General features: G+C 36.8%; 1 protein-coding gene across 6 annotated transcripts in view; it reads left to right on the top strand.

Moving 5' to 3' along the window:
* ATP13A3 (ATPase 13A3) overlaps positions 1 to 13,932 on the top strand; it is a 56,016-nt gene that overhangs the window by 31,764 nt on the left and 10,320 nt on the right. For all 6 annotated transcript variants that reach the window (XM_033068784.1, XM_033068781.1, XM_033068779.1 and 3 more), the window contains 18 exons: positions 1,652 to 1,809; positions 2,442 to 2,630; positions 3,541 to 3,602; positions 4,180 to 4,330; positions 4,420 to 4,536; positions 5,558 to 5,575; positions 5,667 to 5,820; positions 5,936 to 6,056; positions 7,220 to 7,344; positions 8,143 to 8,321; positions 8,790 to 8,912; positions 8,996 to 9,075; positions 9,755 to 9,797; positions 9,895 to 10,004; positions 10,831 to 10,927; positions 11,782 to 11,854; positions 12,662 to 12,839; positions 13,516 to 13,703. In XM_033068784.1, the coding sequence (XP_032924675.1) occupies positions 1,652 to 1,809; positions 2,442 to 2,630; positions 3,541 to 3,602; positions 4,180 to 4,330; positions 4,420 to 4,536; positions 5,558 to 5,575; positions 5,667 to 5,820; positions 5,936 to 6,056; positions 7,220 to 7,344; positions 8,143 to 8,321; positions 8,790 to 8,912; positions 8,996 to 9,075; positions 9,755 to 9,797; positions 9,895 to 10,004; positions 10,831 to 10,927; positions 11,782 to 11,854; positions 12,662 to 12,839; positions 13,516 to 13,703 (2,166 nt within the window). The remainder of the gene's footprint in view (positions 1 to 1,651; positions 1,810 to 2,441; positions 2,631 to 3,540; positions 3,603 to 4,179; positions 4,331 to 4,419; positions 4,537 to 5,557; positions 5,576 to 5,666; positions 5,821 to 5,935; positions 6,057 to 7,219; positions 7,345 to 8,142; positions 8,322 to 8,789; positions 8,913 to 8,995; positions 9,076 to 9,754; positions 9,798 to 9,894; positions 10,005 to 10,830; positions 10,928 to 11,781; positions 11,855 to 12,661; positions 12,840 to 13,515; positions 13,704 to 13,932) is intronic.

The following is a 13,932-nucleotide window of genomic DNA, read 5'->3' on the forward strand; positions in this document are numbered from 1 at the left end:
TGTATAGAGAGAAGCAAAATTCTCTGTTTTCCTGTCTGGTTCACAGGAACAGTTTTTAGGCAAGAGGGAATTTCCCTCAGGAAAGAGGGATACATGTCACAGCACTTGCAGCTTTTTGCTCCTAAGGTGTTTGATAGTAAGAACTAACATGATTCTCACACAGTGATATACAAGTAAAAATCCCCTTGTATGAGGGAGGGAAATGCCACAAATTTGAAGGTACTTAAAAATCTAGTCCTTAAAAGATTTAGGAGAACAGAACTCAATATGGCTGTGTGCAAAGCATGTAGTCCTAATCTTGTCATAAACCAGGATATAAGATTAAGTTGCTGGAACTATACTCAAAGTACTCTTCAATTTAAACTTTAACATGTTTGGTGTTAACAGCTGAAATACACATAAAACCTATTAATTTCTTTCCTCCTAAAATTCAATTGATGGATGTCATTGTGGCTCCTATTTGTAATTGAAAAGAATTCAAAGATGGTTATTTTGCTTTAGAGAACAGAATTGTCCACTAAATTTATCTGTATATCCTGTGCGTTCTAAAGACACCCCATGAGGTTTTCATTTATGATTTTACTCTAATGTGCTTTATCGTGTGTAGCTACAGAACCTTCTAAAAAAACATGAAAAAAAAAAAGTAGAACATAATTCTAATTTTTTTGTTGACCACTATGTTGAATTACAAATCATTAATTGCTAAATACTCAGGTACATACAGACATGGTGAACTTCTCTGAACAGGCCCATGGTTTGCATTCTGCAGTAGCAAATTCAAAGCCTGGAGGCTTCATGGCTTTTCATCTTGTGATGAGCTCATCCACTTTGAGTGATTCCATAGCTGCTCTGTTTGGTAGAATCCTATATGCCAAATGTCAGAGTGGAGGGTTCAGTCTTTGCTGTGGTGGCGTGCAGACTGAGAAGCTGTCGGGGAGCTGTCACTAATGCCAGAAGACCTGGCATTGATTTTGAGGTTGTAGTAACAGATTTTGAAGTCTAAGCAGATGGAAAATGTTTTGGGCACACGTAATTGGGGATTAATGTTGACCTCTTTAAACGTCAAGACAAAAGTTCAAGGAGGACCTTGGGATATCTGTTGGTTGTACAACTGTAAGACCTTTAGAAAGGTAGACTCCTAGTTTAGTTGTCAAAATGCCATCAGGAGGTGCCTTTCTCCAGGAGATGACTCCCTGCACTGCAGTTTTTTCTGCATCTTTTATTTTGGCTCTCAAGGGACCTTATGGGGATTTACTATTTAAGTATTTAATGTTGGACTCTGAATATCTTTCTATTTTGCAAGGACTGGCTTAATTAGACAATAAATATACCCACTAGCTCTGCACTGTGAGGGACAAAATGCAGTAAAAAAAACTCTGCCAGGCCAAACCATGTGAGGATTTGCCGCTGCTGCAGAGGAGGGGTTTGTTTGCATCATCTGCATGTCCTTGCCATAGGAGAGAGGCCCTTAGTATGATGTGCACATATATTTTTAAAGCACCTTAATTACAGTATTGCAAAACATCTACTATGGATATTGAGAAACAGTTGTAATGAAATTAGTAGCTTAAGGGTTTTATTGAGGTTTTTAATATACTTTAATAGCTTTGCTTTTGTTTGTATTTTTAATAACTTACTCCTTTATTTCTAGGCTTTAGTACTGCTAAAGGACAGCTTGTTCGTTCCATACTGTATCCAAAGCCAACTGATTTTAAGCTCTACAGAGATGCCTATTTGTTTCTCCTGTCTCTGGTGGTGGTGGCAGGCATTGGGTTTCTTTACACAATTGTCAATAGCATCTTAAATGAGGTATGTTTTCATTTCTGGTCCAGAACTGCCTTATTTTAGAAAAGGGGTGACCATAACTTCTGTTGCACTTCAGATGATGAGCAACTATTTGATTTAAAGTGAAAATTTTTTTGCTCTATCTTGTATCTTGAGAATAAAATTCAGCACAGAAGCAGAATTTAAATATCTTACAGAGAAATTTGAGTTTACCATGATTTCTCTTGACCCAATTACTAGATTTTTATCTTTGTTATATATAAGATTGCCATCTGACTTACATACTGTTGGAAGAAATAGGATACAGTACATCTAAAACATGCTGCAGGCAAAAGAATCTTTATCCAGGAATAACCTGGTAACTTTTTTTTTGTTTGGTTGTTGTTTCCTCTCAAAAAATTTTGCTTTATTCAGCTAATGTTTTAAAGTAATTATTTCCAGGGAGGAAAGTAGAAATTTGAAGTTATGGGTTGTGGATAATTTGGGACTGGATTATTGTGGTTGCTGATGGTGGGTGAAGATTGTGCTAAAATTTCTGGGCAATCCAGAACGCACTGTACTGGAGAAAACAATGTGTGGGTTTTGCCCTTGGTAACACATCAGTGGGAATCTGTAAGCAGTGAGTTCTTGTTCATTAACTCTGACCTCTGTTGCAGGTTCCAGCTCGCACCATCATCATTGAGTCTCTTGACATTATCACTATCACGGTGCCTCCAGCACTCCCTGCTGCTATGACTGCTGGCATCGTTTATGCACAAAGAAGGTTGAAAAAAATTGGCATCTTCTGCATCAGCCCACAAAGGATAAATATTTGTGGCCAGCTGAATCTTGTGTGTTTTGATAAGGTTAGGTGAATTTTGAAACCTTGCTACCTCAGGGAGGGGCGTTGTCTTAGAAAAGGGAGTTTGTATAGACAAAAAGGAAAAAACTCATTATTTTTCTTGTAAGTTAGGTCATTTGTGATCTGTTAGCTTCCAGGTATTCAGTGTTTACCATCTGTTAACTCTCTTGATTTAATCTTCTCTAAAAAGTTGTTGTAATTGAGCTTCTTTCTTATCTCAAGACTCCCAAGTCCAAACTTACTACTGACACCTTGGAAATGTGAGAGTTGAGGCTCCCTAAGAACTTTATTTAGCACACGAGCTGCTGAAAAACTCAAGTGTGAAGTCAAGACCTTTTCTTATTTTCATTCATTTCCATGAAAAGCTGAGCAAGCGTATTTTATTATTTGTTAACAAAACATAAGTGAATGACACTAAGACTGCTAGACAGAACTATTTGCTGTTGCCTATTTCCTAGATAAAAATTATTTTCCTCCTTAGATTTTATCTCAAATAATCATACTAACTGTATTATTTCAACTGTAAGTACATTTCAGTTACTGTTTTAACTATGTGAGATAGTACTAATGATTTAGTACCCATTTCCCCTTGTCCCCAGTCCCTGAATATTAAGATGATGTGCTATCATCTTTGGATTTTAAAGGTCTGTTTCATTTGCCCCATCTCCAGTGAGGAGCATGACTGCTTTGAATGTTTTTGAAAGTAATTTAACTGGTTTGGAACTTAATTACTAGCAAAAAGCAAGGGAGATACTGTATTTTCTGTCCTGAAGTCTTGAATTGTATGTGAAAATAAAAGAAAATATATTCTTTAAGTGTAATTTACTTAAATAGCTGTTAATTTTTGCTTTGCCAGAAGATAATTTGTTTCTGAAGGCTTTTTCTCATGCCATGCCCCTTGATCTCTCTTGCAGACGGGCACACTCACCGAGGATGGTTTGGATCTTTGGGGAATTCAGCGGGTGGAAAATGCTCGGTAAGGATGAGCTCAGAGCTGATAGCAAATATGATACTCAGCTTCAGCAGAATAGAACAGGAAATTCAGTGTGAGCTCATATATGTTTACATTTCTGTCATGTGCTGTAGGAATGTCACTTAAACTGTAGTTTAGGTGTAGTGGAAGTCACAGCTTCACAGGGAAGCTGAGGTAGGGTTTTAGTTGTTAGAGTCTGAGACCTCATCACAGTCATGCTGCAAAACTGTTTGTTGCAGATACTGTTTCATGTTTCTTTAATCCTGTCCTTCTAAGCAATGACTTTTCAGGTTGCTAAAATGAATTAGCTTAGCTAATTAAGTACTAACTGATAAGAGGGCTTTGTATGACATCACACTAGACAGGGAAGGAATGAACACTCCATGTTTGAAGGAGGAAAAAGTTGTGATAGTTTCTGAAGATTCCAGCACAGAGTCTTAATTTGTTTTCTGTGATGTGTGAAAATACAAGTGAAGGGACTTGTGCAGTCAATTTTCTTCTGTTAATCTAAACAAACCTTTTGAAGTGGCTCATAATAAATAATTATAGTGCTAAGTATATTATTACTTCATTGTTTCAGTTTCCTTTTGCCGGAAGAGAAGGCTTGCAGTGAGAGCTTGCTGAAGTCAGAGTTTGTTGCTTGCATGGCAACTTGTCATTCCCTTACAAAAATTGAAGGGGTACTTTCTGGGGATCCACTTGATTTGAAGATGTTTGAAGCAATAGGATGGGTAAGTGCCATTTTTTCCCCTGAATATTGCATTATGAGCAAGTCAAAGTTAATGAATGTATAAATTAGCTGACTTTTTTTTAAATACAGATTTTAGAAGAAGCAACTGAAGAGGAAACAGCCCTTCATAATCGAATCATGCCAACAGTGGTTCGACCTTCAAAACAACTTTCCCCAGAATCCAAGCAAGCAACAGATCAAGAAATGGTATAAATCTCAAAACAATTGATTTGAGTTAAAGAAACACATTTTACTAGGTTCTGGCTGAAAAAAATGAAATGGGATCAGAACTGTGAGGGTTTTGATGGCAAAGACACAACAAACCTATTTAAACCATTGTAGTGGTTCAGTATATGCCACTTTCAAGGTGAGCAAACTGAGTGTCAGCATAATTGTCTTTACGGACTGGTTATAAAGTACAGTGAAGCTTTTTGAGCTTAAGCCTTTTGGTATTGGTACTGTTAGCAAACTCTTGTTGTTTTAATGAAGTGCTTAGGGTGTGCTCTCCATGCAGCTCAGTCAAAACAATCATTTGTTAATGTCACTTTGTGGCGTGGAATTTGTGCCACTCTTGTACCTTAGAGATGATAATAAGTGCTGAGTAAAGAAACAAAATGTACTTGACAGATTTAAAGTTTCTTCTAACTGTATTTTGAAGTATTTTTAAATATTTCACAAAGGGAAGTTTTAAGCATGTGAATGTATATGCAGATTATCACAGAGTAGGGTAGTGGGAGAGTATAACAAGTCAGTGCATTTGTGTGAGCCATATTTTGTATTAGATAGAAGTGTCTTTCTTTTGTTCAGAGCTCACTGTACATGCACAGCAGTAATTACTGTGCAGTAGTTGGCATCTGAACATTCCTGAAACTTACTACATTATTTTTTGGGGGGGATGTACTTAATAATCATGGCCTGATTCTGAAACACCAAGTACTTTAGTAATTTACAAAGGCTAAACAGACAGTCTGGACTGTGAAAGGTCTTGGAAATTCTAATTAAGAAATCAAGCTCTTACCGTTCTACTGTCTCTTACATTAAGTAAAGGATACTAAAGAGATGCAGTATGTTTATATTCAGCTTTTATGAAATCCATTGAAAATACAATATGACTTGATACCAAGAATGCTGTGCAGATTCACTTACTGATTTGTGTTGAAATAGTTTGTAGTTAAAGAAATACTAAAAAATTGATATTTGGAGTGACTGTATTTTTTTTGTTTTTCAGGAATTGTTTGAGCTGTCGGTGAGTATGCTTTTTCATTTGGCACATACCTATTTTTCTTAATATGTACGTGGATGTAACCTTTTTCTTCCTTCCTTCCTGTGTGACACAGACTGGGTATGAAATTGGAATTGTGCGCCAGTTTCCATTTTCCTCAGTGTTGCAGCGCATGTGTGTAATAGCCAGGGTTCTGGGGGAAAAGAGAATGGATGCTTACATGAAAGGTGCCCCAGAAGTGATTGCCAGCTTGTGTAAGCAGGAAACAGGTAAAGGAGCAAATTATTTTTATTTCTTCTATTTTTATTTCTACTTCTATATTTTTATTTCTTCTATTTCTGAAATATGAATATTTTAATAACTCAAAACTTGATCTTTTTAAAGTTCCTGTTGACTTTGAGCGTGTCCTGGAAGAATACACTAAGCAGGGCTTCCGAGTTATTGCTCTTGCTCACAGAAAACTGGAGTCTAAGCTTACGTGGCACAAAGTGCAGACTATTAGCAGGTAAGAGCGACTTCACTTTTGTAATAAGCAACGGACTTTAAAAACTGCATTCTTTGAATTAATATGTAATATGTATTTTTGTTTAAATTAATTGCTGCTCTTCTTCAGCTTTTTTCTGTCTTGACATGCATAAGTTGAGTGCATTCTGTCGTTTTGCCCTGGACATACAACATAAGGAAGGTTTTTTTGCTGCAATGAAGTGAATCCAGAGGATGAGCTTTACGCTGGAAATGAACTGGAATATTATTTTCATGATGTCTAATTTACACAATTGTGGCAGAAAACCTTGTCTTACTTCTTTACTTGCATGTACTTGTACCATCTGTGTTTATTAAGGATAATGGCAAGTAGTGCAAATCCTCCTGTGCAGTTTCTTTGTCTCCTAAAGGCAGCATGTGTTTTTCTCATTGCAGAGGTTTGGGAGGTAGAAAGGTTTTTTCCTTCAAAGAGTAGTACCTCCTGTGAATTATTTTTCATCTGAACCTGGTTTTGTGGATAATGTCATCTTTCCCACAGTGCTTGAATGTGTAGCACAGCTATGAAAATGCCAGCTTTGACTGTGTTTTTTTGTATCAGCCCTGTGTCCACAGTGAACATGTGGCAAATCAGAGAAATGAGTTTTCTGGTTTCAGGTGTGAAAATCTATAATAGCAATTAAACATCAAAGACCTGTAAATACATTGACTTTTTTATGTAAACCAAAGTGAATTAATTTCTCTACCTAATTAACTAGTGCTGTTAGTCTCACATACCTTTGTAATAATGTGGTAGCTTTTATGTTAAGGTTCAGCTTATTTGGAAAATGGATATGTGCACTCTAAATGTATCTTAATATTTGGCCTGTGAATGCAGTTAGTTTCAGAGCATGTTTTCTAGCTGTAATCTATTTAGACTGTAATTTCATTTAGAGAACATTTTTGTGGAGCAAACTGAAAATTGTGCTTGAGAAGAAACAACTTTTTCTCACACTGGTTTTCAGTTAAAACAAGGGAAATAAGTATAAATTATTGTGATACCTTTCACATCACTTTTTATAAAGCAAATTACTTCATGGTTAAAAATATGCATTTCTCTTCACTTTGGTAAGTAGAAAATCAGACTTTTAAAGCTACATCTAATAATTGTAAGTCTTCCAATCTTCTCTTCCCTCTGTTTTTCATCAGAGATGCTATTGAAAGCAACATGGATTTTATGGGGTTAATTATAATGCAAAACAAATTAAAGCAAGAAACCCCTGCTGTACTTGAAGATTTGCATAAAGCCAACATTCGCACTGTCATGGTTACAGGTTAGTATGTAAACACTCATACTTAAAGAGCCATCTCTTTTTTGATCTTGGTTTAATTATGTGTATGAAGTCAGATTTTCATGTCACTGGGTTTACACTGTGTTTATAGCAACAGGAAAGTTTAGAAACTTGTGAAAATATTCAGACACCAATTTTTTTCTTTCTGGGTGGAAGTTGCTTTGGTAAGTCAGAGAAACCAGAAAAGGCTTTAATTCCACTTTGTAGTTCCTTCTCCCTAGTACAAGCTACTTGATACTGAATTAGAGGATGAAAACCCTTAGAAGTCTTCAAACCAAGCAATGTGGAAGTCCTGGTCTGATTTTATGACTGAACTTGCTTTGAGCAGGAAGTTGGACTGCATGTCCTGAGGGTCCCTATCCTTTTGATTTTATACTATGAAAAGTCACTTTGTGTTTTTTAAATCATATGTGTTGTGATTTTGGAATGTTTTGCTAGGCTAACAATACAGTTCTTTTTGCATGTTCTGTGATTGTGTAAAAAGCAGTACTTTAGATGGCTGCTGGTTTTCTGCCTGATTTTTCCATATACATTAAGATTTGGTCAGTAATAGATCAATAATAGATCCAAGCAGCACACAAAATTTCTACAGAAGGGGGTTTACCTGATAGGCATTGGATGTTGTCTGTAGGCTTGGTTTGCTCTGAGGTTGGCACTGGTATGTGGGGCAGTCCTTCTCCTAGTTCTATACAGGCTTTGTTAGCTTTTCTATTACAGGGAATATCAGTGTATGATCTTGATTCTTTTACTGAAACCCTTTTACATGCAATTGTTTAACAGGGGATAACATGTTAACTGCTATCTCTGTGGCCAGAGACTGTGGGATGATTCTACCTCAGGATAAGGTCATTATTGCTGAAGCACTACCTCCAAAGGATGGGCAGGCTGCCAGGATCAACTGGCATTATGCAGATACCCTCGCAAAATGCACTAGTTCATCACCAGCCATAAACTCAGAGGTAATATGAGCATATTATGCCCTTAGAGTGTAAGCAGTTTGTTTTACTGTTCCTTTTATATTATTCCATTTGATAGTAAATCTGCTGTTAAGTGTCAGTTCAGAATTGATATACTGGTTAACTTTCAGATCTTCAAATACCAAAGACTAGTAAAGCAGCTGGGGAAGGTAGTTTTTCAAGGTGATCAGGTTGTCAACTGATATGACACTCGACATTTCACTTGACAGGGTTTTTTTCCCAACATTTCAATCTGTTAAAGCTTCTCTAGCAGCTTGTAGTTGAAACATTAAGCCACATTTTCTTAGTAATATGTGTTTTTATTGTATGAGGTTTGTTTTTTTCAAGTGATGTTCTTATAAACCTAGTCTTGTGTGGGATCTCTAGGAATACCCCTCTGTGTATTAGCTTGAAATGGCGAGGTGTCTGTGTCAATGCATTACAGCTAGAGTATTAAATTACTTTTGATAGGATATTCCAGTTAAATTGGTCCATGAAAGCCTTGAGGATCTCCAGATGACAAAATACCATTTTGCAATGAATGGGAAGTCATTTGCAGTGATTTTGGAGCATTTTCAGGACCTGGTACCCAAGGTGAGCATTTTACTTGAGTATGGTCACTTTCAATGGTGAACAGACTTTGCCCTGTGAGCATTAAGAACTCTTCTGTCTTGCAGCTTGTGCTACATGGCACTGTGTTTGCTCGCATGGCACCTGATCAGAAAACCCAGTTGGTGGAAGCTTTACAAAATGTAGAGTAAGTATTTGCTTGAGCATAGGAAGTGAGAGGGTTGAATGTGTTTGGTGTGGTAGGAGACAAAAAGTATGCATGCTGCTAGCTGTTTTGCCTAAAGAAAAATGCTGGGCTGATAGAACTCCTGGTGCTGATAGATCAGCCTATTAGCTGAGCTAATAGAATGAGAGTAGTACCATCTGCTGGCTAACTGGGAAAGTTTCAGGCATTTCATGAAACTCTTAATAAGGAATATGTGCATAAACTGACTAACATTTTATGAAAGCAGTTGCTTGGTTTATGAAACAAACCCATCAAATGTCTTCTGTATGTTACAGAAGTATTATCAGCATGACTTCTGTTCACATTGGTCAATATGTGACTGATGGTGTCAGGCCTTGCAGCTCTACAAAATACTACAAAATTGTCATTGCCTAGAGCAAAGATTCTTGAGACCACCTTGGGATGATAGAGAGCTAATTAACCATTATTGCTTTGATTGGCCTGTCACTCTCATGTTACTTTTCCATCTACTTCCTTAAATGTATAACAGCAACAGTAATTTATTTAATCATTAATGATCACCCATTATTATGCAAACCCTGAATAACTCAAAGTAATATAGAAGTAACTAGTGAATTAAGCTAAATGGACCGTGGTTGGGGAATGGTTCAGAATGCTAATGTCTGTCTGGTTTTTGTAGTTACTATGTGGGCATGTGTGGAGATGGAGCAAATGACTGTGGGGTAAGTATATTTTTGTTTTCCGTACAGAATCATTCAGTTACATTGTACAGCTGAAGGCAAGTTCTGAAATGGTCTCTATTTCAATGTTACCTGACAGGCACTAAAGAGGGCACATGGTGGTATATCTCTGTCTGAACTTGAGGCTTCTGTGGCATCACCATTTACTTCCAGGACACCCAGTATTTCCTGCGTGCCAAAGCTGATCAGGTAATGCCACTCACTGTGGACTTAAAAGTGTCTGTGAAATTTATTTTGCATGCTCTATTTCAGTACATATTTGATGCTGTAGGAAACCAGTGTGAGTTACAGAACAATCTATACATTTTAGTGGTTCTGTTTCTTTAATGAAGGTACTCTGAGCAAAGCCTTACCATAGCACAATTTACTATTTTGTTGTAAAATCCTTTGTCCATGTAAAATTAATTTTTCAAAGCATGACCAAGCTTCTACACATTAGTCTTTAATTTTGTCTTAGTGACTTTATTAGTGTCCACAAAAGCTGTGTGTAATTGCAAGCAGTAAAAATCTTCAGATAATTGCTCAGCACCAGACAAAGTAGAAGACAAATTTTCTAAATAGGATTTGACCAATTTGTTGACTCTGGAATTGGCAGTTAGGTCAACCAAAGAAGAATCCAGGGGTCTGTAGGGAACTAATGAAGTAATGGATTATCAGAAACATTTCTGAAGTCAGCAGTTCTGTGGCTGACTGTGTGTTCATTCAATCCATGCAGTAAACCACTGCTTCATAGATGCTTGTGTAAAAAGACTTTCATTTTAAAACCTCTGTTGAAAAACCACATGAAGTCCAAAGAGGACTGAAGTTAGGTTGTGGCTGAGTTCAGAAGACATGCCCACAACTTTGTTGTTGGGGGAAGTGTACCATTCTGACTGCTGTTTCTCTGCATGTCTGTAGCCTGATGTCCCTCAAAGGGTTTGCTGGTGTGTTTAATTGCAGCTAACATTTTGGTAGGCAGAACATAACTGCTTGCACTGAAAGCTTTGTAGTTACATGATTGCATCTGTTTTGACAGGGAAGGCCGTGCTGCTTTAATAACTTCCTTCTGTGTGTTTAAATTCATGGCATTATACAGCATCATCCAGTACATCACTGTTACTTTGCTGTATTCTGTAAGTATTCTGTAAATACCTATGCAGTGTCAGCATAATTCAGGGATTTGAAAGTTGATAAATACAAATTATTGCTAGTCCCTTTGAGTACAACACATGCATTCAAAATACATTTAGACTAAAAGTATTGTTAGTATTTTGGGGGTTTTTTTTCACATTAACTGTACAAAATGTATGGCAGTATCTGTTTAGAAAAGGCAATGGCTGTGAAAAGAAAGTCTCTACAGTGGGAAGACCAAATAAACATATATACAAAGCAAAAATAGAGGTTTCAGTTATTTAAAAACCTTCAGCATTTTGCAATAGCCTAATTATTTTTTAAAGGGCAATGCGTTCCTTTTATGTTAGAATTGAAAGAAACTGGAAGTAGTGATTTGGGTGGGGGGGAAAGCAAAGTGGAATATTTCCTGTTCATATGATTGGTTTCACATTAGTGACATGTGGTAGAAATCCTGTATTTTAATTTGTATTCTGAGCAAGTTAAAAGTGCAGAGTATTAAAGAACCTTTGAGGTGGAAATTTTGACAGCTGTATGAGTACATAGTAAGGCCATGGTGTTTAAAGAACTGTAGGCTTAAGCTGTTATTGCATTAGTATGTAAGATTCAATAATTTTGATTACAAGCAAATTTCAATTACAAATAACTTGTCCATCTTGAAAAGGAAATTGTTTCATACCGTGATACTTCAGGAATTGTTCTGTCAATTGTAGAGTATTCAGGACTCCTGCAGGTAAGACAGGACACTGTCTTGTCTATAGAGTGAAATTTAAAAAATTAATTATGTTAGAGCATCAGCATAAATTTTTTGTGGTGTGAAGAAATTATCAATGTTTCATTTGTGGTTTCTCCCCAGATCCTGAGCAATTTGGGAGATTTTCAGTTCCTCTTCATTGATTTGGCTATCATTTTGGTGGTTGTCTTCACTAGTAAGTACTGTTCTGAATTACCATTGTGGCTTCTGTGAACCACTTTTTGCTCACTCAGATTTTCTTTAATATCTAATTACATGTGGTTTTGAGAAAACACTGTGATACACAGTGAAGATATTATGGCTATTACATCTATGCATTAAGAAACCCAAACCACCACTGTGTATTGAATTAGATTCATCTGAAATTTGTGAAATGTCATCTTAGAAGAAGCAGGTTGTGGGCATGATTTTGGGGAACCGAGTCTTTGCAGTACAGGAAGCTGGTTTTGAAATCAAAACAGGAGTTCTTGCAATATCATCTGCTCAAATGTTTTGATTTGTTACATTTTTACTTCGAACTTCTGTACACAAAATGTTTGCTACACTTGAAGTATTGCCTAGTGAAACATTTACTTCCACATACCAGCCTAGCATTCAATTCACTGGCTAACAGGAGAATTCCATTTTCAAATTTAATGAAAACATCTTAATTGAATCAATGGCAGTCCAGAAGTGAGGAGGCAAGCTGTAAGTCCTTGAGCCAGACAAAGGGAATTTGGCCAGACACTACTAATTCCTTAAGTCTCATGGCTGCTACTGTCCCCTGCTCTGCTGTGCTGCTGGGGAACCAGCCTGTAGAAGGCACTGTGGCTTTGTTCTAGGGCTCTATGGTCTTTTCAAGGTGGTTTCACATTTGCAGTTCTGGACTAAATTTTAAAGTGATGTCATGAGCAAGTCATTCTTATCCCACAGAATGTGAACAGGATAACTCTTGAAAACCATAATGATGTAATGTGTCATTTGTTTTTTGCTCTCTTTGCAGTGAGTCTGAACCCTGCTTGGACAGAGCTTGTTGCTCGAAGGCCTCCATCAGGTCTTATCTCAGGTCCACTTCTGTGTTCCGTGTTGTCTCAGATCATCATCTGCTTTGCTTTCCAGACCTTGGGGTTCTTTTGGGTCAAACAGCAGATCTGGTATGAGCCTTGGACAGCAGACTCTGAGTAAGTGTTTCAGTGGCTCTGTGCAGGATACAGTAGTGATTGGAAAGCTGTAGGCAATACTTGCTCTCTTCTGTCTTGGACCCCCCTTTGGGGAGTTTGAAAATCAAGCCTATGTTATGGCAGCTTGCTAGTCTGCTGATTTTTTGTGAAAAGCATACTAATGTATGAGAGCTACCCAGTGGCTGAAAAGCAAAATTGGGTCAGAGTCAAATCGCTTGGTTTAATGGCTCTTCAACTTTGGGACAGTTGAGGTAGAAATTTGAAATTTATGATTAAGATCTGTTTTATCTCTTTCATATTATAAAACTTTTCTTTCCTGTTAGAGTTACAGTAAATCAAAATAATATTTTTGAAACTGAAGCGGTGTTTTAATTTTGTTTTTTTAGATTGCAGTGTTTCCTTACCTGTCTCTGAAGTTTGTCTACAATAATAGTTTTTTAAACAGTTTATATAGAAAATTTGCAAACTGGCAGCATAAAAGAACTTGAATCTCTGAATTCACAAAAATTGCTGCAGTCTCTGCCACAGTTTTGAATTATTTTGTACTACCTGTAGTATGTTCTTAAGTTTAAGCTTTTTTACTACTGTAGCAATTTATTGTCATTACTTTTGTAAATAAGCAGGCCCTATTTGCCTGTTTTCCATAACTCAATGTTCAATGTTTTTTGTGTTGTAGTGCATGTAATGTGTTGGGCGCCAAGAACACCAGCTCTGCACACGATGGGAATGAGACTATTCATGATGAACATTACATAAAAAATTATGAAAACACAACTTTGTTTTTTATATCCAGCTTTCAGTACCTCATAGTGGCAATTGTCTTTTCTAAAGGAAAGCCTTTTAGACAACCATGCTACAAAAATTGTAAGTACTTTCTTAGTATATACAGTTCCAAATAAAGCTCCCAAGTGACTGTGCTTCTTGTTGACAATTCTCTTGTGCCACTTCAGAAGCAATAGTGTTGCTAGGAGATCATAGTGCAGTTATCCTCTCATAATCACAGCTAGAAATAAGGAAATAGTAAACTGTGTGGAGAAATTTGTGTTAATAGTTGCTTAATTTGTAGAAGTGTATGTATATTTCAACTCCACAA

Source organism: Catharus ustulatus, chromosome 10 (genome assembly GCF_009819885.2).
Source record: "Catharus ustulatus isolate bCatUst1 chromosome 10, bCatUst1.pri.v2, whole genome shotgun sequence".
In the NCBI taxonomy this organism is placed as follows: domain Eukaryota; kingdom Metazoa; phylum Chordata; class Aves; order Passeriformes; family Turdidae; genus Catharus; species Catharus ustulatus.